The sequence below is a fragment of the Cornus florida genome, unplaced genomic scaffold (assembly GCF_030987335.1).
Source record: "Cornus florida cultivar Cherokee Brave unplaced genomic scaffold, ASM3098733v1 CherokeeBrave_3.0.0_Hap2_Chr11, whole genome shotgun sequence".
Taxonomy (NCBI): domain Eukaryota; kingdom Viridiplantae; phylum Streptophyta; class Magnoliopsida; order Cornales; family Cornaceae; genus Cornus; species Cornus florida.
The window spans coordinates 101,082,107-101,108,200 of NW_026775581.1; the positions used below are offsets into that span (position 1 = coordinate 101,082,107).

General features: G+C 35.2%; 2 protein-coding genes across 2 annotated transcripts; one reads left to right on the forward strand and one right to left on the reverse strand.

Moving 5' to 3' along the window:
* Positions 1-204: 204 nt before the first annotated feature.
* On the forward strand, positions 205-4,077 carry LOC132284843 (beta-fructofuranosidase, insoluble isoenzyme CWINV1-like). The gene is made up of 7 exons (XM_059786979.1): positions 205-416; positions 596-604; positions 803-1,665; positions 1,767-1,925; positions 2,049-2,287; positions 2,360-2,450; positions 3,636-4,077. Exons 1-7 carry the CDS (start codon positions 239-241, stop codon positions 3,813-3,815), a joined length of 1,719 nt encoding a protein of 572 aa, XP_059642962.1. The 5' UTR covers positions 205-238; the 3' UTR covers positions 3,816-4,077.
* A 1,534-nt stretch (positions 4,078-5,611) lies between these two features.
* On the reverse strand, positions 5,612-12,028 carry LOC132282399 (nucleosome assembly protein 1;4-like). Its single transcript, XM_059784070.1, has 12 exons — positions 11,733-12,028; positions 11,596-11,639; positions 11,353-11,448; positions 9,385-9,477; positions 9,085-9,175; positions 8,908-8,969; positions 8,641-8,825; positions 8,382-8,559; positions 8,230-8,273; positions 6,202-6,403; positions 6,044-6,061; positions 5,612-5,939 (listed from the first exon to the last, which is right to left on the reverse strand). Exons 1-12 carry the CDS (start codon positions 12,016-12,018, stop codon positions 5,871-5,873), a joined length of 1,368 nt encoding a protein of 455 aa, XP_059640053.1. The 5' UTR covers positions 12,019-12,028; the 3' UTR covers positions 5,612-5,870.
* Between the last annotated feature and the right edge of the window lie 14,066 nt (positions 12,029-26,094).

The following is a 26,094-nucleotide window of genomic DNA, read 5'->3' on the forward strand; positions in this document are numbered from 1 at the left end:
TTTAAAGTTGTATATGTATAAAAGTGACTATGAAAAACAACTGTGTTAGCAGCCCTCATTTGATAATGTTGAACAAATGAAGTCAAAAGATTGAGAATGGTGAATGTGTATTACATTATTTTCAAATATCACATGCATTGTGGGGACTTCTCTATATATCTTCCCCATCACTCAAATATGTCTCTATAAATAGGCCACCATACCCTTGCCTTCTGGCTCATTAATCCCAGAGTCAACCATGGCTACCTCCTGTGTTTGGCTAATTTCTTTCTTCTCTCTCTTGGTTGGTCATGGTGTTCTTCAACTTGAAGCCTCCCACATTCTCAACACCAACCTTGAGAGTCTTCAACCACCTTCACCTAATCAAACTTACAGAACTTCTTATCACTTCCAACCTCCCAAGAACTGGATGAATGGTATTTTTTTTCCTCTCAACTTCTCTTTGAATTCGAATACAAAACCAATTACTATATATATATATGTATAATGCTATTCTTGTTCTTCTCTAGCTAACATAATACATCTTTTTTCTTGTTTATGTATTTTGAATTGCTCTCGTCGCGAAATGGACAAATGTCCGTCTTTAAACTCACAGATCCTAATGGTGAGCTCCTTCTTTGAACTTATTAATTTTAATCTCAACTCAGATTAACAACTCTAAATGCAAGAATATGCACGGTTTAAATAGTGGAATTATTTGGACACAAATTAAGATACCAATGCGCATATTTTACATGTACAAATGTATTAGTCACTGACTTCATATAATAACACTTTGATTTATTTTTAATATTTGTTGCAGGACCCATGATTTATAAGGGACTTTACCATTTTTTCTACCAGTACAACCCATTTGGTGCAGCTTGGGGTAACATAGTATGGGCACATTCAACATCCGAAGATCTTGTCAACTGGATTCCCCATGATCCTGCCATCTACCCGTCCCATCAAGCCGATATCAACGGTTGCTGGTCCGGGTCTGCCACCATACTTCCCGGGGAAAAACCGGTGTTTCTCTACACCGGTGTAGACCCCAAGAGCCAACAAGTCCAAAACATAGCCGTGCCCAAAAACATGTCTGACCCATTCCTTGTAGAATGGGAAAAGTCACCCAAGAATCCACTAATGGAACCAACAAGCATGAACAAAATCAATGCAAGCTCATTCAGAGACCCAACCACTGCTTGGTTAGGCCCTGATGGGAGGTGGAGAGTGATCATTGGAAGCAAAAGAGATCGCCGGGGACTAGCTATTCTATATAGGAGTAAGGATTTTATTAATTGGGTTAAAGCCAAACACCCCCTTCATTCGGCTAAAGGCACTGGAATGTGGGAGTGCCCTGATTTTTTTCCAGTTTCTACTAGCAATCAAAGTGGTCTGGACACGTCTATGGTTGGTTTGGGCATCAAACATGTGCTTAAACTGAGCCTGGATGATACCAAACACGACTATTACACGATTGGAACGTATAACCTTGCCATGGATAGATATATCCCGGATAGTGGATCCGTGGATGGCGATTCTGGCTTAAGATATGATTATGGAAAGTTCTATGCTTCGAAAACATTCTACGACAATGCTAAGAATCGAAGGGTATTGTGGGGTTGGATTAACGAATCGTTGTCTGAAGCCGATTATGTCAAACAGGGATGGGCTGGAGTTCAAGTAATTCTTGTTATGAATAACTTATCCTTAGAAAATTTGACAAGCTTTATCAGGAATTAACTGAATGAATGAGAAATGCTCATAATAGGTTTGTTTTGCAGGCAATTCCAAGGAGCGTTTGGCTGAGTAAATCAGGAAAACAATTGGTGCAATGGCCAATTGTTGAGATTGAAAAGCTACGCACAAACCGAGTTGACTCACCTAGCACTGACCTTAAAGGAGGATCAGTACATGAAATTTCAGGTGTCACAGCTGCACAGGTGAGTTTATTTGGATATGATTGAGTAATGGATTTTTGCCACGTGACATCATTACCGAATATAAATCAATCATAGTTCAATTACAAGTCCCTAATATATATATTCTTTTATGTTCATTGGCAGGCAGATGTAGAGATATCATTTAGAGTATCAGAGTTTAATAAGGCAGATGTGATGGACCCAAGTTGGACTAACCCACAACTTTTATGTAGCCAAAAGGGTGCATCAGTTAAAGGTGGGCTTGGACCATTTGGGTTGCTTGTTCTGGCTTCAAACCACTTGCAAGAATATACAGCAGTGTTTTTTAGAATCTTCAAAGGCCAAAATAAATATGTTGTGCTCATGTGTAGTGACCAAAGCAGGTCTCTCTCTCTCTCTCTCTCTCTCTTATGTTTTTACCTACTTTCAGAAGTTTTAACCTTCACCATTTACAGGTCTTCACTCAATAAGAACCCTGACAAGACCACTTATGGAACATTTGTGGATGTTGATCCTATTAAAGAGAAATTATCACTAAGAAGCTTGGTAAGTTTTATTTAATGCAGTCTTCGGTTGAGGTGGAATAACATAATTAACATCTACTCTCTTAAAAGAGGTGAGTAGTTCGAATCTTAGAGTAAACATTTGTAAACGTATGTGAGTATTTTACTCAAAAAAAAAAAAAAAAAAACTTTTCTCGTGATTCTTAGATGGGATCCAGTTACTAATTTGATTTAACAATTTTCACTTGTTATAGTTCAACCGTCGATTTCTAGCCAAAAAATCTTGTTCTTGTCATCCTTTTCCTAAACACTTATAAAATCAACAAAAGAACCTTCCCAGTGGGGGAAGATTTTTGAACTAACTATTAAAGGACCAAAAATTAGGATCTATTTTAACTTTTTAATGTCCAAGGGCATGAACAACAGGACGAAAAAGTAAGCCCACTTGAATCTCACTATTCTATGTGGACCACCACTATTCTGTCGCCAACTTCATTAACTTTTGGTCTTTTAGATGATGATTACAATATTATGAAGATGGTAATATCTTAGCATCCCAAAAAAATAAAACATTCCTAGTTGCAACAAATTTGGAAATAAATAAATAAATAAAACATGAAAAAGTCTTTTTGGTTCAGGTTTTTTAATTTTTTTGAGATTTGAAAATCAAATACTCCGTAGTCGATAGTTTTTGGAAATGAAAAAAGATTGCTTTCAAAAAATTGTCATTAGTAGTTCGCTGAAAGTAATTTTCTGATCTCTAGATTAAAATTGTATTTGAAGAACTACATCAAGAAGGTCCAAAATTTTATTTCTGAACTTTTTTAAAAATTTCATTTAAAATTGAGATATCAGTATTTTTATATTTCTCTTTTATGCTTTTCGAGTTTTTAGAATTATTTTAAGAAAAATAAATAGATCAAAATTGTTCTAAATATTTTGATCAATTTCAATTTCAAGTCAATGAGATGAATTAAAAAATAAATATAAATAAATAAAAACTATAATCAAGATTGTCCCTATTGTTGTTCTTTGCCATTTAGTTTTGAAATTAAAAATAAATAAATCAGCAACAAATGGGTCCATGCCTGACCATATTAATGTGCGAATCATGATTACAACCATGTTGGGCTGGGCATTCACAAGCTTCTACCCAATTCCAGCATGGTCACACACTCTTTCCACCATTATAAGTTTATAAGTGGTGTGTTCTAAAACATTTTTGCAGATAGATCACTCTATAGTAGAGAGCTTTGGCGGGGATGGAAAGGTGTGCATTTCTTCTAGGGTTTATCCCACCTTGGCTATTGAAGGTGGGGCCCACTTGTATGCCTTCAATAATGGAACTCAGGGTGTCACAATCTCAAAGTTGAGTGCTTGGAGCATGAAGAAAGCTCAAATCAGTTGAGGAAGAGAGTCTCCTATTTTATGGCGATTGCTAGAATTTTTACGGTGTAAGAAGATCTTACTAGCGAGATATGATGATGACCTTATTATGTTATAAATAAACAGTTAGTCCACTAAGAGTGTGAGACCCTAGCCTTCTACTTCTTGCTTCTATGTAGTGTAATTGTACTTCTTGCCTTCTATAATTGGTGATCCAATTTTTATAGGAGCAAAGTTCTCCGAGCTCATTCTCAAAACTTACTAGCGTGATCAAACAAGATCACCGGCAAGCCCTTACTGAAAAAATGAAATACATTTAGTTCTTTCATAATAAACTAAACATTTATAACATAAAACATTTATTGCTTGTATAATTTGATATTTCTGCTCTTATAGTTCTAGTTTTGAATAATTTGATATTTCTGCTCTTATGTTATTTTGGTGTCCAGGAATGAAATGAAATGCTCATTTCAACCATTTCTTTGTTTGGTATGTAATTTAAAGTAATAATGGTCATTCCATTTGAACGAAAATTCATTCCTTGAAATGAAAATTCATTCCACAACTAAACGTAAAGAATAACAATTGCATTCCATAAGTAAAATTTTTAAAAAAATCAACTTTCCAAAAAACACTTATATTCCAAGTCCAAAAACCAGCACTATAAAATGATCGCCTTCTATCACCACCGCCATCGTCATCGCCTTCCACCAACACCCGCCACCACCTTCCACCACCGTCGCCTTCCAACACCACTATCGCTTTCCACCGTCACTGTCACCATTTATTTTTAAAAAATTATAGAATAATGTCATTTTATTAATTTAATTTATTTGTTACTAAGGGATATTTTGAAAAACTCAATTTAAAATTTATTTCATTCTAAATTTTAAATTGGTCCAATCAAACACTAAAATAATTATTATCATTTCATTCCTACACATTTCAATAATAATTATTTTAGTGGATGGTTGGACCATTCCCACTTGCATTTCATTCCTGCACACCAAATTTAGCATTATAGTACTAGTTATATATAGTAGGGATGGCAATATTTGACATAACACACTAACACGAGATAAAAGAGTTTGGATTTGGACTAATCCTGTTCGTGTCATAGTCGTGTTAATACGAATTTATCCGCTAACTAAACGTGTCGTGTTCGTGTTTGACCATATAAATACAACTAACCCGATTAACTAAACGTGTTATGTTTGTATAAAAAATGACCCATTTAGCTAAATGTGTATAATAAAAATATCGTATTCTTGTCAAAAATGACTTGAACATGTTTTGTTGGTATCTTGTCATGTCAAGTCTTGATCCGTATTACACATGCAATAAACGTGTCGTGTTTGAGTCAAACGTCTTAGACATGATTAAATATTTGTGTCGTTTTTGTGTCAACCCTAATCGTGTTCATGTTCGTGTTGTAATCATGTCAACATGAATACAACACGCCAACACGAATTGCCACAATAATATATAGGGTTCTTTACCCATTTGTCCCGAAGAGACTCAACCTTTAGAGGCCTGTGGATAATTGCATATGGCTCGAGTATACCATTTTGATCGGTTTGCGGAGCCGCTTCTTTCATGGCCCTTTGATATTGTAAATATTTTTCGCTTAATTGAACCTTAATTGCCAAAAGAAAAATGGGGAAAAATAAATAAATAAGGAAATCAAAGAACTCCGACTGCAAAACAAAAAAAAAAAAAAAAAAGTTCTTATGACATAAAGAGCTGTTAGACTGCAAAAAAATGAATAAAACAAGCTTTGATTCTTGTAAAAAATACACAAATAAGAAGAAATTAATAGAATCAGGAAAGAAATTACTGATAAGCATTGAGATATAATAAAAATTAAATAGTTTCTTTGAACATTCACAACATGGGAACCCTAGAAAAGCTGAGAGACCAGAACTGTAGAACACTCTTAAGAGGAGAACAAAATAGAAGGCAAGACAATTTCAACAGACAAGGAGAGAAGCAGACCCCCAAAACTCTCAAACCCGCAATACCAACACCACCAGTGGTCACAACCAGGTAACCATATGCCGTTGCCTGCAACCTAACACTATTGTTGCTTGCACTCTGGAGGACGCTCACCTTGCGGACCTTCCCCAGCTTGTGTTTTGCCACCCTTCTGCAGTTCACAAAACCAACAACGTCAGCTAAAGCACAAGACCACTGAGAGGGTTATTCACATTTCCCAGAGGGAATAAACATAACATAATTAGATTATCTTACCTTCCGCCCAGATGAAGGCTAGAACATTTGGATCAAATTACCCAGAAAAACAAAGTATTAGTTAGTATCTTCAAAAATAAAAAAGCCTAGTTTTCAAATTCAAGATAAGAGCACCAGGAGAGGTTTGAATTTTGGTTTTTTCAATTTTTTATCTTTACCTTCTTCTTACTCTTGCTCTCCTCTTCATCTTCATCATCCTCCTCGTCATCATCCTCAAATTCTTCGTCTTCATCTTCGTCTTCATCACCATCATCGTCCTCGTCATCATCATCATCTATATCTTCAAACTCATCTCCCTGAACAGCCTCCCCCGTAAACCACGAAACAGCATGAGGAATAATTTTGTCCCGAATGGTTGAACTGCATAAAGCAGGACAGCAACACATTGTTTAGCAGCATGTAGCAAGGAGTGTCCCTCCCATGTTTAGCAGCATGTAGCGAGGATTAGAAAACGATGAAATTAATTTTATTTCCAAGTATCCGAACTCCCAAACAACTAAAAACAAATAAGAGAAAATTCACAACAAACACCACAATCTTCTGTATAATCTAATACAACACAATTGGTATTATGTATCACTTACTCTTACCTCCTGCTTCTTAGTAAAAATTTGTAATCAAATCTTACACACAAATTATGTATATGTATTTATATTTAAAGGGAAGCCATAACCATCATCCTCTAAATCTCCTACATGGGACTTCCCCTTTGAAAAGTTTTTTGCCTATTATAAAATGCCAAAAGAATAGAAACTAAAAAAAAAAAATTAAACCCCTCTATAAATGATAAGATAAAAATAATCTATATAAAATAATATAGCAAAATCAATAATACTCCCTCTGTCCCAAAAAAGAAGTCCTGTTTGGGAAACCTCACCATACATATACACGTATGTGAGATATAAGATAATACCATATATAACACAAACCCTTCAAAACTATCACAGATCACGACCACGACTGAATGGAAAAAAGGCTCCTCTTTTTTCCACATATTGCGATGGAGAAAGAAACTCTCAATCTAGGTTATGCTCTATTGAATGCAGGTATGATTTTTGATTGCATAGCACAAAGAAAGGGGAAAAAGAAAGTATGGATTTCACTTGGTATTAATTTGGGTTTTGATATAGCTTTTGATGTTTCAAAAGTCATACAGTTACTTTTGTTTGTGTCAGGATTCACCAAGTTAAATTTTAACATTGCATGCCTCTTTATTAATTAAAATTAAATACTCAAAATGAACTCCTTGAGAGTGTATATAAATGTTTTTATAATAGCCACAATGATCTTTTTTTAATGTGTTGTATGTTCAATTAGAAGACCAACATCATATTCAAAAGAGTTAAAGAGCAAAAACCCACGTATAAGAAGAGGTCCATAATTTGTTGAGTATCAAATCATAATGAGATAAGCCATGGATGAATAATCCTGTCAAAACCAGATATTTTGTAGAATTTACAATGTTAATGAGCTTGGTTCTTCATATCATGCTGTCATATATAATTATTCAAGTACATCCATACAAAGATGTGAATCAATCAGATAATACCTAGATTGTTGTTATGCTTCAACAAGAAAATCTATTGACAAGTTCTTGAGTTTGAATACTACGGATATTCTTGTCATCTAACAGAGGAATTCACAACCCAAACAACTAAAGGCTAAAGCCAAGGAAGAGGAAAAGTTATGACGACTGCCACAACCGGTGTTACTTGGTTTCTGCTCTGCAGTTAACTTAGCATCTGAATTACCAACGGGCCATTAGCCCAATGGTAAAAACTCCTCCCTCAAAAGGGAGGTGGTAAGGGGTTCGAGGCCCTTAGCGGGCAGTTTGATAAATGTGTGAGTACTTACATAACGAGAGAGCGCGCGCGCGCGCGCGGGGGGAGGGGGGGGGGGGGGGGGGGACTTATAATTAGAATTTAACATTTGAAATTAATTTTGAGTACTTCGGGAGGTTTGCAAGTACAAGTTAATTTAAGAAACTCTTACTGGTAGTAAATAAATAATAGTATAATTAAACTTTTCAATTCCATGAAGATTAAGGTTGTTATTCTATTCTTAAAATGAGCTCTTTTCTTTTTCTTTTTCCTTTTTTTTTTTCATTTTTTCATGCATCACACAAGTTCACTGATAACTCAATAATTAGGATCGAATATAAATAACTAAAAACATATCTGTCTCACCCAATGTCATAGTCTTGTTCCATTTGATTTTGAAGTTCTTCAGCCTGTTAGTGTACATACATGGTAGAATTTGTAAGAAAGAGAAATTATCTTAAAAATTCATTTTATAGTGGTGGTCTATATGTTAGCAGAATAAGAGTTTCTGAACTTACAGTATCTTCATCAATATCATCCTCATCCTCAGGAACCTGTGGAGGGTTAAAGAAATTGAAGAAACTCTCACAGTTTTCAGTTTTAGTGATAGGTTTCGCATTCTTTGACCCCTTTTTCGGCTTCTTCTTTAGGATCTTGTGTGTTAAGCATTTACCTGGATGCCATTCGATCTCTGTCCTGCAATGGGATTGACAGAATCTCAGCTGTGGTGAAATAGGAAATGAAAATTTTACCATATAACAAGGATAATCAAGTTACCCAATTGCTTTCTCCAGAATAGGTTCATCATCATCAATCATGTGATATGTTTTTGCCAGAACAGAGTTCTTAAAGAAAGGATTAGCATCAAAGAAAAACTCGAGCTTAAAACCCTTAGGATTATCAATCCTACACCATTTGATGTCTTTGAGATACTTGAGAGCCTCTTCATCACGCTCTGAGATCTAAACAAATAGCATCAAACAATTGTTAATTCACTAGAACCAAATAGATGGTAAAAATGATAGCAGTTGTCCTAGGTCTTACCTCCTCGGCCAATACTTCATTAGTCTTCATTGCAGTGATCCAGAAGTTAGGCACACCTTTCTCTGGCATTATAAATGTCAGTTCAGTATCAACTTTACAAAAATATTAACAATATTATACATTAGAGAACAGGGGTGAGAGAGAAAAATTCAGAAGGCTCGCAATTAAGTTAATCACCTTCTGTGGCTTTATCCTCTTCTTGGCCCGTGATAGCTTCTTCATTCGTAACTCCCTCAACTTCCACAACACCATTCACAATGTCAAATCTCTGCAATATGTGCAAGAAATTGTTTTAGTTAACCAAAAGAGATAATTTCTTTGGAAATAACCATCACTTTAATTCTAAAAAATTCGGAAAATTATATATTTTACTCATTAGAAATCTGCACTGAATATAAATAAAAAATCAAAACAAAAGCAGGATCATGATTCTATATGCAAGTCGCAAGACTTAATGCCTGCCAACAAACACCACACCTTTGTGTATAGAGGTTCATAAAGCTTCTGGTATTTAGCTTCAAGTGCTGCTCTCTCCTCAAAAAATTTTGCCTCTAGCTCATCATGTTGGCTCTGCAAGTTGACAACATATCATACTACAACACAGCACTACAATTCAAAATTCAGCAAATACCCAAAGAAACCACTCGCTTTACAGAACACTTCAATATCAGATGTTCGGTACCATGTGGACCAGAGTCCCACATTGACACAAGATACCCACGGGACTTGAATCACATTGACACCCAATATATCATTGTTACAAATGGATATTTATGAAAATGAATTAAAATCTCCATGAAGAGGCAATAGGAAAAGTCAGCAATACCTTTACAGTATATAATATGATGCTTACATGATTACACCACGATGCATAATGGCAAGGATGCTCAAGAAAAGCAACCAGACACATTGTGTTTTAAGAGACCAAATGGTGTTCATAGTTTTTATTTTTAGAACAAGTCCCAATTCCTTGAATTATGGAAAATAGATATGACAACAAAGTTGCTTCAAAGTTCATTTTCATAACTATCGCCAACACTTCCTCCTTTATTAGAAGCTTCTCAAATTCATTTCCTGTGCCCCAATTTCAAACTTCATGGAGAGGAAAAAACTGCCAAAAACAACACATTACAAGAAAATTACCTTTCATTCTCAAACATTGTATAAACTATGAGAACATGTTGCCGGAAGTGAATAGAGGTTTTTCCTAGCTTAGGAAAGCTCTCATGAAAGCCCTTAACATGTTAGTCAAATATTGTCTCAGCAGCTCAAGAATGTGTTTTTCCCACATGTTAACTGAAAATTGTATCATTCTTGGTGCACAAAATAGAGAATGTACGCGTGTAATTAAAACATGGTACACCCGACGTACGCTTATTACACCACAAAACACGAATACACTGAATAATTAAAATGCAAGAGTTTCTCATAGAAAGTAGAGAGGATTAGCAATCAGAATACAAATTCAAATTTCATTTCAAATATATGTATTACGTATTTTAAATATACAACCTTTTCATTAATCTACACCTGGAAAGTCTAACCCTATTAGATTTCAATTCATTATTTTTATGTTACTGACTGGAAAATCTTCACAAAAGAGGACTATGGAATTTAAAATTTTAAATGGCTATCCTGTGTTCCAATTTGTGTTTTGCCTATAGACAACCTTTTTCTTTGGTGATTTCCTCACATGTTTTATCTAGACCTTATTTATGTGTATATGCATGCATATCCAGTGTGTGGGTGACATAGGTATATATGTGTGTGTGTGTGTGTGTATCTATATAGTATATATATTGTCAAATCTTGATTTGTACTAAAGGCTCCTTCAGTCCTTAATCTTCCTAAGGTGAAAATTGAGTTTGGTTGCATAGTGCCAAGCCAAATTGAACTTGGCTAGACCAAGTTCAGCCAAACATGAACCAGGTCTGAATACTTGCACATTATACTTCACCAAGCCTAACCGAACAAAAGGATAACCATAACTGAACAAGTTATATAACCCCACTATCTGCAAAGCAGTATATCAGTATTTTACATATAGTCTTTAAGGTTATGGACATCCCAAACTAGCAAACAAAATACGAAAGTAAAACCAATGATACAACATGAATGCACGCATGTTTAAGTGCAAAGACTGCAACATAAAGGGAGCTCATATATCATATTCTGTAGCATTCAACTGCAACATCTTGAACACATTTAGTACATGAGCATATTGCAAACAATTGTATAAAATGGATGGAATCGAGGGGAGGGGCTTAACTCATAAAACTAACTGCACCTAACCAATGCTTAGCAACTTCTTATGCATTGAATACCCAGTCACGCCATCATATTGTGGAGCTCAGAATAAAATGCATGCTTTATAACAGCACCACATAATTAACAAACATAATTGAAAGTTTTCAAGTAATATTAAAATACGATATGAAAGCAAACCTGAATCTCTCTCAGAACCTCAACACGCTTCCGGACCTTCGGTGTCAAAGTCTCGAGTACATCCGAATGCTGCCCGGCCAAATTCTGAAGCTTATTCTGGAAATATATATATATATATCAAACAAATAAACAAAATAAGGAAATACAAAACAACAAAAAAACCTTAGAATAAACATTATTAGTCGTATAACTCGACAAAATAAAATGATCAATGTAATTGCGAAAAAAATAAATAAAACTAACCTTTAGTGCATTAACAAGATCAGCACGATCCTCTGCACTGAGAGCTACATAAAATAAAAAATATAACAAGTTATTTAAGAACTCAATTACACACAATCATACACAGAGAGATATTAGGGTTTAGGTTTTGGTATTACCAGCGGCGGCGGCGGGCAGGTTGGAACCGAGATCGGACATGTCGAACTGATCTTTGTTGTTGTTACTCATTTTTTTAAAGCGATTGTATGAAACCCTAGAAAATGAAATGGGGTGAGGAAGGAAAAAGTAATATGATTGGAGACGAAATTGAAGAGAAAGGGAGGGAAAGTATAGAGAGAGAAAGAGGAGGGTTTTTGTGAGAGGAGGGAAAAATGGATTGGGGAGGCGAGAAAAATGGGGTAGAAGTGGGCGGTTCTCTCTCTCTCTGTGCCTCCCTCGCGTCATGACCTAAGGAAGTTGAACGATTATATAGTGCCATCTGCAACTGGGGAAATTATTGAGTGCTGTACGCACATAAGCCTACTGGTACGTCAAGCCAATAAAATTAAACCAAGTAATTAAAGTATACCAAACCCAATCCTGTCCAACTTGTCAGAATTTCATACCAACCAAAAAATAAAACCTTTCAAAATCAAGACATTTTAACATTTGAAATATAAATTAATAAACTTACTAAGAAAATGGTAACACCTAAAATTATTATATATCTGAACATGAAATTTTTAGCAAAATTTTTTTATTTTTTTTTTGTGTTGAGGACAAAGGGGCGGGACCACTGCACGCACATTACCCCCAAAGTTTTTTAAAATAAAACAGATAAAACAAAATGTGAGATTCTAAAGTTGTGGCTCTGACGTAATATTAATAACTATAAATTCTATCCGCCTCCAAAAACATATTAAAATTTAGTGACCAAACTTAAACAATATTTTTTTCTTTTTGATAAATAAAACTTAAACAATATTACTTTAAAGTGACCCTGAATTCAAAAAATAAATTAAAAAATAAATAATCACCAAAATTAAAACTTAAATGCTAATAAGGAACCATGCGGCAAAAAATTACATAAATATCTTTATAATAAAATATTTCATAATTTGACAAATTTATCATTTCCTTTTTTCGTCCCCTTTTTAGGGTTTCAGAGAGATCATGATCACAATTAGGCTGCCATTTTTAAGCGTGCTGCAAAACTCCATACTAGGCTGCCATTGTTCACTAGCCAATCAAATTAGATCAGTCACACGGCTCACAAGTCACAAATTTATAATTTCACTCATCTCCTCTCCCATTATTCAAATTTTATATATACACAAATATATATAGCTACAAGGTTCTAACTATAGAGGCACGATGATTGATATTTCTATTACCTTCCCAATAATTATGTTTAAAAATAATAATTCATGCATACTCTTTTGAAAGAAAAAATTTGTCAAAATGTTTGTTTATGATAACTGAATTATGCTCTAGAGTTGCACTCACTATTCATTGGCTTTCTCATGTTATGGAACTACAATTGATTTTGGAGTGGAATTTATTTTTTTTAAGCCAAGATCATAATTTTTTTTTCCCAGTTTTATATAATTGGACGCCATAATTTTGTAAAGAAGCCCTTTTTTCTTCTAGTCCACTGCAAACCCTAAAAGGGAGGATTAATAAGGAAAAAAAAGAGAAAAGAGAATGACTCCATAAAAGGTTAAAAGGGGCAATTTAGTCCTCTTAAAATAATTTTACAAATTTTAATAAACAACAAGTGTTTTTGACCAAATTAACCTTAGCTAACCAATTATTTGCAATTAAGTTTTAGGTTTGGTGACTATTTATCTTTTAATGAGAAGGTCAGTATAAACACGATTTTGTTTAATTTTTGTCATCAAAATACAATTTTCCAAAAAAATAATTATAACAACTCAAATCGAAGGGTCCGAAACATTATCTGGGTCATCACCCAACCCAACACCGCCCAAATATAATAAGGTCATTTCAAAATGAAGGAAAGAAATGTCTTAACTTTAAATGAGTCAAGGGGAGTACATTTAAGTTATCACAACCACGTAAACTCATTTGGTGCGATTCAAAATACAAAGGCAATTATCTCACTTAATTAAGCATTTACGGTTTGGAAGGTTTTTGGAGTAGTCGACACTAAAATGGTCATAACTTCCTTTACGGTTTGAATTTTGGAATGAAATTAGTATTATTGGAAAGCTGACTCAAAATTCTTGAATTTATATTCAAATTTGACCCAATTTGGTTAATAAATAAATGAGATATGACCGTTTGAAGTCAGGTCATGAAATCTGGTGCGTTGGAGGTATCAGTCGGCTGAATCTAGAGGGTCAGCCGGTTGAATCTAGAGGGTCAGCCAGCCAAAACAACGTTTCAGCGATGCATACTCTTTGTGTTTGGCTGAAAAATGAACTGTCGGCGGGCCGACATTCCCTAGAGGCTAGAAAATGGTCATTTTTTTGGGTACTTAAGGCATTAGGTAACCCCATGGCATCAATGGTGACCTTAAATTAGTCACAAACCTATCCTAAATGTTCCTTAAACATGCATGCATTGATAATATAACATCTAAACATCATGTTTGATTACATCATTCGTTGCTCCATTTCAATATAAAATTATTACAAATTTCTCATGTGCATGTTGCCAAATACCACTCATATAACCAATAAGGGTATCATTTACACCATTTGAGATATAAATCAGTACATGCTTTGAAATATATATTCAAAAATGATTACAAGATCTAAATCTATAGTGCAACAAATTAATTTCTTCAATGCTTCCACGACAAGTTCTTGAATCTACTTTAATTTCTTTACATGGACCTTAAAAATGTTAATGGAAGGTGTGAGCATGGAGACTCGGTAGAAATCGCCTAAGACGTCAACTTTGGACTCCTTTAAACCACACCACACATAATAGGATAAAAGAGAATCGGGGTCATGCATTAGGGTACTTAACACGTTTACAGTATAAAACAAGTCTATCAATAGCAATCTCATAACTCAAATGCCAATGTGCATGAAATGAAATGAAATGCACGATGTTCCCCGACCTTGATCTCTACCGACCCAAACTCACACTAAAAATCATTAACCGACTTTACCGAGGTGAGATTGATAATTATCTCTGATTCTAAATCCGGCAACCAATTGGGGGCCTAGTATCAACTTTTTCACGTATTAGATCAAACCGCACTCCTTCTAGGTCAAGTTAGCACTAGACTCGCAAAATTTGGTTCATTTGTAAAAACTTCTCCTTTTTGCAAAAACTTTCCTTTCAAACCCTTTTTCATTTCCCTTCCCGCCAGACAATGCAATGCATCATTTCTCATTTACATACCATCAATCTCATTTACAAGACAATAATAGAATTTGTATGGCATTCTCAATGTAAGAGCTATAGACATGGCAATTCGCATAATTTAACTATAAGCATAGCATTGATAACTAAGCAACTATAATCATGGCATTTATACTTCACACAACAACAACACACTTTTTTTATGCAATCCTCATCATTTCTATTATGTTAGCAATTAACATATAGCATAGAAAAACACTTAGTCATTTCATGTAAGCATACTTAGAACATAATATCAAGCTATCATAGGGTGACAAAATGGGTCACAACCTATCAACCTGCCCATATCCGCCCGTTTTTTAATACTTTTTGGTGAACCATATTTAAAATGGGTTAAAAATGGGTTAGGTAATTTTTAACCACTTAATTTAAGGGTCAAGATAGGTTGATGTGGATACCCATATTCAACCAATATTTCACCCATCACATAATAAACACACAACACACATCTATTATATATTGCACTCAACTCATTTCTCTCTCTAAAATTCTCTCACTCGTGATCCTCTTTCTCTAGAAATTTGTCCCTCATCAATTCCCTCTCTCTAAGTTTTTCTCTTTAGAAATTTCTTTTATTTCCTTCGCTTTTCTCTCTAAAATGAGTCGATAAATATTGTTGAGTTTGAGATTGTTTTTTTTAATTTGTTATTAAATAAAATTTTAAAACCTTCCGGGAAAAAAATTTTAAAAATTAAAAAATATTAATTAAGTAAAAATTAAATAAATTTTAATTTTTAAATTTTAAATTTTAAAAAAAGTTAAAAAAATAACAATTAATAGGTTCACGTGTCATAACGGGTTAACCCAACAAATTTTTGACCCATCCATTTTCAACCCAGCCAAAACCCGTCAATTTGCCACCCCTAACTTTTTGTCAACCAACAAGTTATAATCTTGCATTTAAAACATCAATTTCCCTATAAAGATAACCAACATGCTTAATGAGAAGCAAAGTATAAAGCATTAAGAAAACCTCTACCTCAAATATGCAAGCCAAACAAGCCCTTGTGCAAAGTCTTAATTTTCGAAATCCTCCAAGTGTGTGCAAGGTTAGTCTCAAATGGAAGCTCTTGTTATGTAGATTACAACTCCCTTGTCGGCCTTTCTCTAAAATCTCTCTTTAAACCCCTATAATTTGGCCTTGAAGCTTGAAGTATATGTGTGTATATATAGATATATAGAGAGAAAGGGAAAGTTAGAGAAAGAGCTTGACCGAGAGAATAAAGAAGGAAAGATGGTCCCTTACGGTCCTAAGGGTGCCATGTGTAATACCCCTAATTTTAAAAGGGCAGTCCTGAAATTTATTTTAATAATTTTTGTGTATTTTTACTAAATTTATTGTTTAACTTGCATTTTATTTGTTTAATTAATTAATTGCTTGTGTTGTTGAATTAATTGTTTATTTTAATTGGTTAGTTAAATTGTATTTTGATTTGTTTTATTAATTGTATTTTGGTTTGTTTTTTTAATTATTATTAACTGGATTGTATTAATTATTTATGTGCTTAGGTGGCGTTGTTTTTAAATGCAAATTAACTATTTTAAATTATTAGGGTTTTGTTTAAAATTCATCGTGTTTGGGGTTGAGGCGACTTGTAGTTGATTTAGGATTTAATTTAGGGTTTCAACTTAAGCTTATAAATACATAAGTATACCTCTGTTAAGGGTTTTTGGAAACCCTATTCGCCATATTCACGTACATAAAATACAGAGGGAATACAGAGAGCAACCGAGTGTATTTTATTTGATAAAATATTGAGAGAACTTTAAGAGATTAAGGGAGGGATTGAAGGAGGAGTTCTGAATTTAACTAGGAGCGTCGGAGGTTAATAACAACAATTGACATTACCGGAGTTGATAGAGACGACTGTTAGAGATTTTAATCCAAAGTCTCAAAGGCAAGTCTCTGCTCTATTATATCCCTTTAATCTGTGTTCTGTGCATGTTTAGGAAGACTCTAGGGATTAAACTAAGTTTTAAATACATCTTGTATGCATGTTAATCAGTATTTAAAATTATTGAATTAATCTGTTTCTCAGTTGTTTAAATTTTCAGTTTGGAATCCTACTGTCGTTGTTTTAAAAACTGATGTTTAATTAAATTCTTGGTGGTATAATTCTGTCTTAAGATTAATATGGAACTGGGATGGACCTTAAAACATGTAATAAAAGTTACCACAGAGGACTGGTACTCACAGGTATCAGAGAAAACGAAGTTAAAATGGATAGAAAGCTGCTAAGGGAGGAAGAACAGGCTTCCAAAACCTTAGAGCCGGCTCCCAAAGGGGTGGAGCCAGCTCTTGGTGTCTTGGAGCCGGCTCTAGATGGAAAAGAGCAGGCTCTAATATTTTCTAGAACCTGTTCTCTCTTAAAATGCCCAGATTTTGATTTTTAAGGTGTGACGACCCTAGTTTTTAGGCGAGTGCGTCAGGGATGAACCGAAAGGATGATCCGGTAACAGATCCGAAATGCGGAAGCAAGAAACAAAACAGCGATCTCCCAAGGCTTAACACACCTCTAAGACACTTTGATGACCTTCCGTTAGGTCATGGAACTCAATGAAATAAAGTGCGGAAGCAAGAAATCAAAAAAATAACGATTAAGCCCCCAGGGGCAAAATAGTCATTTCTAAAAATATAGAATCGGGTGCTACCGAGCACATCACTGGGAAGACAGCGAAAAATTAACCAAGTTAGACCCAAGAATCACTTGATTCGAGGTCCGGATGAAGAAGATATGAAACTCCAAAGTTTCATAAAATCAAACTTTTGAGTTAAAATCAATGCGGCAAGGGTACTTTACAAGGGGTAAAATGGTCTTTCAAGATAAAACTAGTTGTAACTGAGCATACCATTAGATAGACAAGGAAAATTGAATAAATCTAGACTCAAGAATCACTTGATTCGGAGTCCGGGCAAAGAAGATATGAATCCTCAAAGTTTCAAAAAAATAGACTTCTGGGTTCAAATCAATGTGGCAAGGGTACTTTGCAAGGGGTAAAATGATCTTTTCAGATAGAATTGGATCCAACCATTCATACCGTTGGATAAACAAACAAAATTTAATAAACTTAGACTCAAAAATCACTTGATTTGGAGTCGGGACGAAGGAGATATGAAATCTCAAAGTTTAAAAAAAAACCAACTTTTCTGGGTACGAAAATCTGGGCAGGAATAGTGTTTTGACAGAAAGCAACTTTTCAATTTTTTTTCCAGAACTGAGGCTAGAAACGGACCCTTAAATGAATTTTTCTGCAAAAACACGAAAAAAAAACCCCTTTAAAATTACGTTTTCTACCCGGTTATGTGACAGAAACGAAAAAAAACACGCTGTAAAATCTCTAAAATGCCCTTAGAACAGAATAGGTCAAGAGGGACCCAAAAAGCTGCTACAAGCATTTTTTTCCAGAAACAGCCAGAACAGAGAGTAAAAACGGGCTAGTAGATAAATTTTTCTGGAAAAACACAAAGAAAAAACCCCCCTCAAAATTGATTTTTCTACATGACTCACGAGGGAATTAAAAAAAAACTCACTGTAAAATGCCCTAAAAGCCCCTATCTCAGTAAGGGGTCAAAAACTCAAAAAAATGCAACTTTGCACCAAGTATGCATTTGGCCCTAAATTCATTTCTAGGTTGAAACAAATGTGCACGCAAGTGTATTTAGTGTCTTTAAGCACGCAAGAATGGTCCGCGGCTCCCGAGAAGACCCGATGCAAAATCCGACCCCCCAACGGCCAAAAAGGCTAAAATGCATAAGAATTGGGAAATTTGAAAACCAAAATTAACAAATGATTTCAAATTACCATTTGGCCCTTGGCCACACTTCATACATGATTAATGAGACCCTACAAAAGAATAAAAATGAAATTCCCACACCCGATGCAAAAGTTGTGACACAATGTCTAAGCATTTTTCAACATTTTCATATTAAGCCTTGAAAACGAAAGTGCATAAAAAGCAAGATACATGTTATTGGCTTCCGACCTCATCTTATACATGTTAAATACATTGAAAAGAGTGTACTCATGTACACTTTACATAAATGGGATCAAATATTACAAGGTTAACATATGGCTACAAAAAGGCATTTTCTGCTAATACTTGCATAAAATGGAAACTTAGAAACTATAAGCCATCCAAGGAGCAATAAGCATCACGAACCAAGTCTTCATACCTGAAAAATGTCCCCACTACGTGGCTGAGTAACATAAAGCTACTCGTAGGAAGTGAGCATGCATCGACCTGGCATTTTACAAACTATCACCTTATGGTGAAACATGATAGAGGGGCTCATGCCACCTAACGTCTATGTCAAAGTGAGACTCGGGGATCATCTTAAGCTACTCATGCAATTGAAATGAACTACGGCATACAAGTATACACGCTCAAGTACACTAAACCGTGTTAAAACATGATACACGACATTCAAGTACACATGCTCACAAGTATACTAAATCATGTTAAACGGGATAAGCAATATCTAGCATACATACACAAGTATAAGATATATGTATAGTGTACTCATAAATCAAATATACAAACACAAGAATACTAAGCTAAACACATACGCACAAGACAAGTATACATGGCACAAGTATACAAAAATGAAATCTGCACACACAAGACAAGCATACTAAGCGTAAATACACTAGATAGAGTTTAGATACACCAACAAGGATACAAGTTCAAGTATACAGTTTCAAGTATACTAAATGAGATCAAAATACATAGGCAAGCACCAATTCTCAAGTTACAAGTAATCCATGATTAACAACTTGAAATTGAATGCGCAATCAAAGTGGAAAGACTAGGACATGTGGTCACTAGACCAAACAAGTGTTTCTGGGTAATACGACCCACAAAGCACTACCTAGTGCGCACATGCATAAGTTATTCCGGACAATTACGACCCACAAGGTACTATCTAGTGCGCACTTATGACTTAGAAGACTCTTGTCTTCGTACTAGAACCAAACCCTAGCCATCACGTGAAATATGTCCTTACAAGCTTTCCAAAATCAATAAGTCCAAAACTTATACAAAAATCAATAAGTTAGACCAAACTTATACCAAATCCACTAATGCATAAAACCATATTCCATGCACAAATAAGGTTGAATCCACACAAACCATGTCCTATAATTCAAGTCTAGATAGCATATGACATGTCAAGCCTCCAATATGCAATTTATACACCAAAACAAGAATATTTTACAATAATTGAACCACATTACCACACTAAACCACAAGTACTAAATAAATCCCAATTTAGTAACTAACTTTCAAGGTAAACAATTGTAATATTCTAACAAGTTATACACCTACACAAGATATATCTAAACAAGCTATGCAAGTCAATGATATTTTATATCATGCTAAGTCCAATTACCATTTCAAAATGTCTCAAGTACTAATTCTACATCAAATTAGTAACATGCTCACAAGGTGATTAAACAGACTACATTTCAAGGGATTATCAACCTATTACCTCCAATATCAATTTAAGTGACCAACACACTTAAAATAAAATTAATTAAGCTCATTAATTAATTTTTCTCTAGATTTTCAAACATATTCAAATGTCCTCAATTTAATATATGTTAAAGAACTCACCAAGGCCTACTTTAATATCACATTACAAGTTGGTTTCATGCTTGATACAACTATGTGAATTAATCTTTCACAAAAGATAAATATTAAATAAGTTTTGCAATTCTTACTCAAATGCTCCAAATTTAATATATGTTACACGACTCACGAAGGCCTAATTTACTAGCATGCCACAATTTAATTCTAAACTATATATCATCATTAGAATTAAATCCTAAACAAAGAAAATAAATAAATTAAATTCTAAAAACTTAAATAAGGCATACTCACAAGTTGTATATGCTTATAAAACAATCAATATAACAATAATATAAACCTAAGACACCCCCTACCTTAATTTGAGATGAAAATCTCAAAAGCCATCAAAACGAAACGGCTCCGAATCCGACAATACTTTGGGGTTTCGTCGGAGATAACGCCATGAACGATAAACTCCAAAGAGGACCCATGAAAATCATAACTTGACTTCAAAACAAAACTCAAAATTTGGCCAGAAATGGGTTCTAATAAGGGTGAAAGAAGCGCGTAGTCAACACGAACACAAAACGCAAAGGCCCTACTATGTTTTGACAAAGAAATGAAGTTCAAATGGGGAGAGAGAAGGTGGTAGCCTCCCATGGGCTGCCATGGAAGCTTCGGGTCATGCAAGAGAGTGGGGAAGATGAAAAAATAAAATATCTCATCCCCCTTTTATAGAAATCTCAAAAAGTGCCCCGAACGGGGCTCTGTAAGGTCCGGAAAAGTAAAATTTGAGCAGACATGCTCAAATGATGAAACTCTATGAATGAAAAAGATTCAAAATGAGAAAATAAGAATAACGGAAAAAACGGCGTCAAAAACTGAGTCCCAAGTAGAAAGTTATGCCCCAAACGAGTTTGGCGCAAACCGGGGCCAAAAACCCTGAAATTGGAAAACATCGACCAGAAGGGACTTCTAAGAGTTTACGAATTGATGAAAAGTGAAAATGAATCCCGTACGAGGATCCAGGCTCAAAACAAGATATTTTGCAACAACTTTCATTAATTGCACAATGGCCCCCACAAAAAGGATTAACTGTAAAACTGCCCCATAATGAAAATATCTTCCAAAAGATATTTTCTTAGATACTCTGAAATAAAATATCTTCAAAAGATATTTACGAAAAATACCCCAAGAAAAGAAATTAATATCAAAGAATTATGCATCCATGCCCCTATGGACACTGGGAGCAACCAGAGTACTTTCCTACAAAAGTAAAGATACGTATTTCGTGGAAACCACTTATGATAAAGATACGTGAAGTCAAAAACCAACTCCAAGCACAAGAAGTGAGGTTTTGCCAACAAAGTGACAAACGGGGAAAAGACGAAATAGGAAAAAGGACGAAATAGGAATAGTGTCGAAAAACGAAAATTGTGGAAATGACTCGGTCCTCAAAGGAAGTTGTCAATCCACGGAAAAGAGTCTCAGAAACCATTTTTGAGCACTCAAGATGACACTAAGTGACGAAAAAACATCCACAGAAAAGAAAAGATAACGGAAAAAATTTATCCGCAAAATTTGAGGAAAAAGGAAAAAGAAGAAAATGACCGGGTCATTACATAAGGTCCGTTTGGCTGAAGTTTGATTTTCTAAAATTATTTTAAAACTACTGAAGGTTGTAATTTAATGTTTAAGACTTATAAAAGTGTTGGGAAACAAGCCTACATTCAAATAATGCGGCTGGAATTAATCCGAGTTTAAATAGAGAACTGGTAGGAGGGTGATTGGAGAATTAATTATCTATTGTTTACTGTTTTTGGAATTTTAATTTCTTTGCAAAATCTTAAACTGCTATTCATGTTTTTGTTGTGATACAAGCATATAATAGTATAGTTAGATGTATACCAGGATAAAATTAACTGATGGTTTAAACTGGATATAGATTGCATCAGTTATGGTATTGTTTGGAGAAGTAAATTGCATACTTTTGTTTTGTCAATTTAATGGACTGTAATGAGGATTCTAAGCCTTACGTTAGATGCATAAATTGGTTATATACATGTTAAACTACGCTTATGCATATCTTGGGAATGGTTGATAAATACCTATTACTATTTTTATCAATTTATGGATTTTATGGAGAATTTAAATGTTATGGTTGATTCTAGCTATTTAAATTGTTGGAGCATGATATTTAGGTTCTGTAGTGATTACCTAATGTTGTTTTATATGTATGAACCTATATTAATACATATTTTGGAGGATGGTTGTTGCGTACATAGTGTTGAATTTTGCAACTATGTTATGTGAAGGATGGTATGTACCTGTATGGGACGGTGACATACTAGGTATGGACTAGACTAAATACTAAGTCCTGTCTAATTTGGATTAGGGTATGGATTAACCATGTAAGTTAAGTCCATCACCTATTTACGTCATGTCAATAAAATAATTGAATGACCTATTGTGATTTCTAGATGGACCTGTTATACATATATCAGACCACTACAAAGATGGCTGATATTTTGTATTAGGAGGAGTATGGACTTTATATATTTATTTTATGTGCCATGGTATGAGCTTGAGTTTCAGGACCATAGTTAGGGTGCGTGTAATACCCCTAATTTTAAAAGGATAGTCTTGACATTTATTTAATTGTTTAATCCTTTATTTAATTGTTTAATTGGTTTTTATTTGATTTAATTAGTTTAAATTGGTTTTTTTTTTTTTTAAATTGTGTGTTTATTTCATGGTTATATTAAATTTGGGTTTTGTTTTACATAATTGATTAATTGTTTTGTTTAATTAATTGTCTTAAGTTAATTGTGTTAATTTTAGGGGATTTACTAATTTAATTGTCTTAAGTTAATTATTTTAAGTGACTAGTTTAGTTAATTTAAATTAGTGTTCATCATGACTGTCTTATAGCTTTATGTGCCAACAATGAGTATAACCTAGGTTTTATGGGCCGAGTTATACATGGATTAGGGTTTAATCACTAAGCCTATAAGATTAGGGTTTAATCACTAAGCCTATAAGTATGTGTGTCATGGTGGTTTAAGGTTTTAGGATAATTAAACGTAATTTTTGTAAAAGCAGAGACCGTGGGATACAGAGGGAGAATAGAGAGAGATAAGAGAGGAAGGATATGTGGGAGCAAGGTAGAAGGAACGTGGGTTTGTGGAACAGTAGTGGGGAATTGAACGGGCAATACGGAAACTGGGAATTTAGAGTTTCAAGTCTGAAACTCAAAGGCAAGTTCTTTTCTTTCTCCTTCCCTTTGCCTGTGTTCTGTGCACCTAAATAGCCTTTAGGGGATTAAATTGGACAATAATTGAACCATGTATAATTGTTGTATGATATATTTGATTTCCTGTTGTCGATGAAATTAATCTTAAATTGTTCTGTCATATATGGTTTTGTATGTCTTTGTTTCTGCATAAAAACGTCCATCAATTTTAAATCTTTTGTTGAACCTTCTGCACTAAACCAAGAACTTAATCATCACTAGATGTAAATTACCTGTAAGCTCAAAGTAGAGGAAGAACAGGAATGTTCAAGTAGCCGGAGATGGAGGGGATAAGCTGAAACGGAGCAACAGGAGGCTGAAAGCTCTCAAAGAGGGGTGAGAGCCGGCTCCTTAGATGTGGGAGCCAGCTCCCACACAAGTAGAGCCGGCTCCAAGGATCTTGGAGTCGGCTCCAAGCATTTTAGAGCCTGCTCCCACAATTTGGAGCAGGCTCTCTCTCAAATTCACTTTCTGAATTTTTTTTTTTACGAGTAATTTGAGACTGTAGGTGTTGGGGACTGTTTGGACTATCTCTGGGACTTCACAGAATGTTTAAAAAGGTAGTCTTAGGTTTTAATAAGACTTTTAATTGATGAAAGTTTAATTCTAGACAACGGAACAACAACATAAAATTTATTGGGTTGTCTATACTGGAACAACATGACGGTTCCAGCCTTAGAGCTTGATCGTGCTTGTCGAGGACAGTCTCACATTCATCTGATTACGTAAGACTTTTCTCGATGTTTCTAGCATTTTCTATTTTCAGTTTTCAGTTTCAGTTGAACTTTTGGTTAGGGGTCCACCAGTGGATTCCCAAGTTGTAACCTTGAAGTTTTGGAGGATTGGAGTTTTATTTTTTTTCAGTTATGCATGGAGGGTTTTTATAATTAATGTTTTTTTTCAGTTTTATTCCAACTTTATTATCTCATTTTGTCATCTGTATTCGCTTTAAAATACTTCAATTATTTGATATTCCCTCGGGTTTGGGCCTGGCCTGATCAACCCGTGTCTCGGATTCGAGGGGTATCACAGTTGGTATCAGAGCACTCCAGGTTCAAATGTCTCTAGGACGTTACGTATTAAGACTTCCGCGTAGCATTTTTTTTATAGAGCTTATGTTTAGGATTCGTTAAATTCTTTTACGGTTCATTTAAACTCGTACTGATGTCTGTCTTTCTATGTTAACAGCATGGTTAACACTGGAAGAGGACAGAACATGAACAGTTGACAGAGAAGAGTGGCACGTAGACAGCAGGAACGTCTACAACGTCGGCAAATGGAAGAAGAATAGCAAATGCCAAGGTTTCAGGAGGAACAGGAGGAAGTTCAACAGACTCAGGGTCGGGTCAGAGATCCAGAGATTCCTCCACACCTCAATGACCTTGTTGCTCGAGCTATAGAGGCTGGGGTAACAGCTGCACTCCGGAACCAACCATAGGTCAGCAGGCACCTGGACCAGCACCAGTGGTTCAAACGGATTCTTGGGGAAAGGCTAGGAGCTCTTTCACAAAGGGGAGTCCACCTGTATTCTTAGGCTCCACCGATACGAGAGCAGCTCACCAGTGGAAATAGGATATTGAGCGTCATCTTCGTTTGGTTCAGTACACGGAGGTTCAGAAGCAGATGCTTGCTACTTTCAAGCTAGTTGGGGATGCACTACAGTGGTGGGAGTCAGTTACCACCCCAGAGGAGAGGATGACATTGTCTTCTGATGAGTTCAGTGCTCACTTTGACGAGAAATATTTTCCCTATGTAGTTAGGGCAGCTATGAAGACCGAGTTTCTAAATCTGCAGCAGGGAAACATGACAGTGGCAGAGTATGAGCAGCAGTTCACACGCTTGTCTCTCTTTGCACCGGAGGAGGTGGATACAGAGGAGAAGAAGCGCAACAGTTTCGTCAAGGGACTGATGTGGTATATCAAGAGAGCTATTACAGGTAGTCCAGCCTATACTACCTATGCTCAGGTGGTAGACGCCGCGCTACAGCAGTATCAGTTGACTGTGGATATTAGACAGGCCAAGGGTGAGAAGCGGGGTGACATAGACTCTGTTAATCAGTCAGCTGAGAAAGGGAATAGGAACGGTCACCGACAGAATGACAAGGGCAAGTTCTAGGGACAACAGCCTTGGAAAAAGCACAAGGGTGGATCAGATGCTCCCAGGGATGTGGCACCTGTTCAACGACAGCAGAATGGGGGACCACAGGCAGGACAGGGTCAGCCACAGGCTAACCGACAGATGAGGCCATTCGGTACTTTCCAGGGTAGTTGCTATACTTGTGG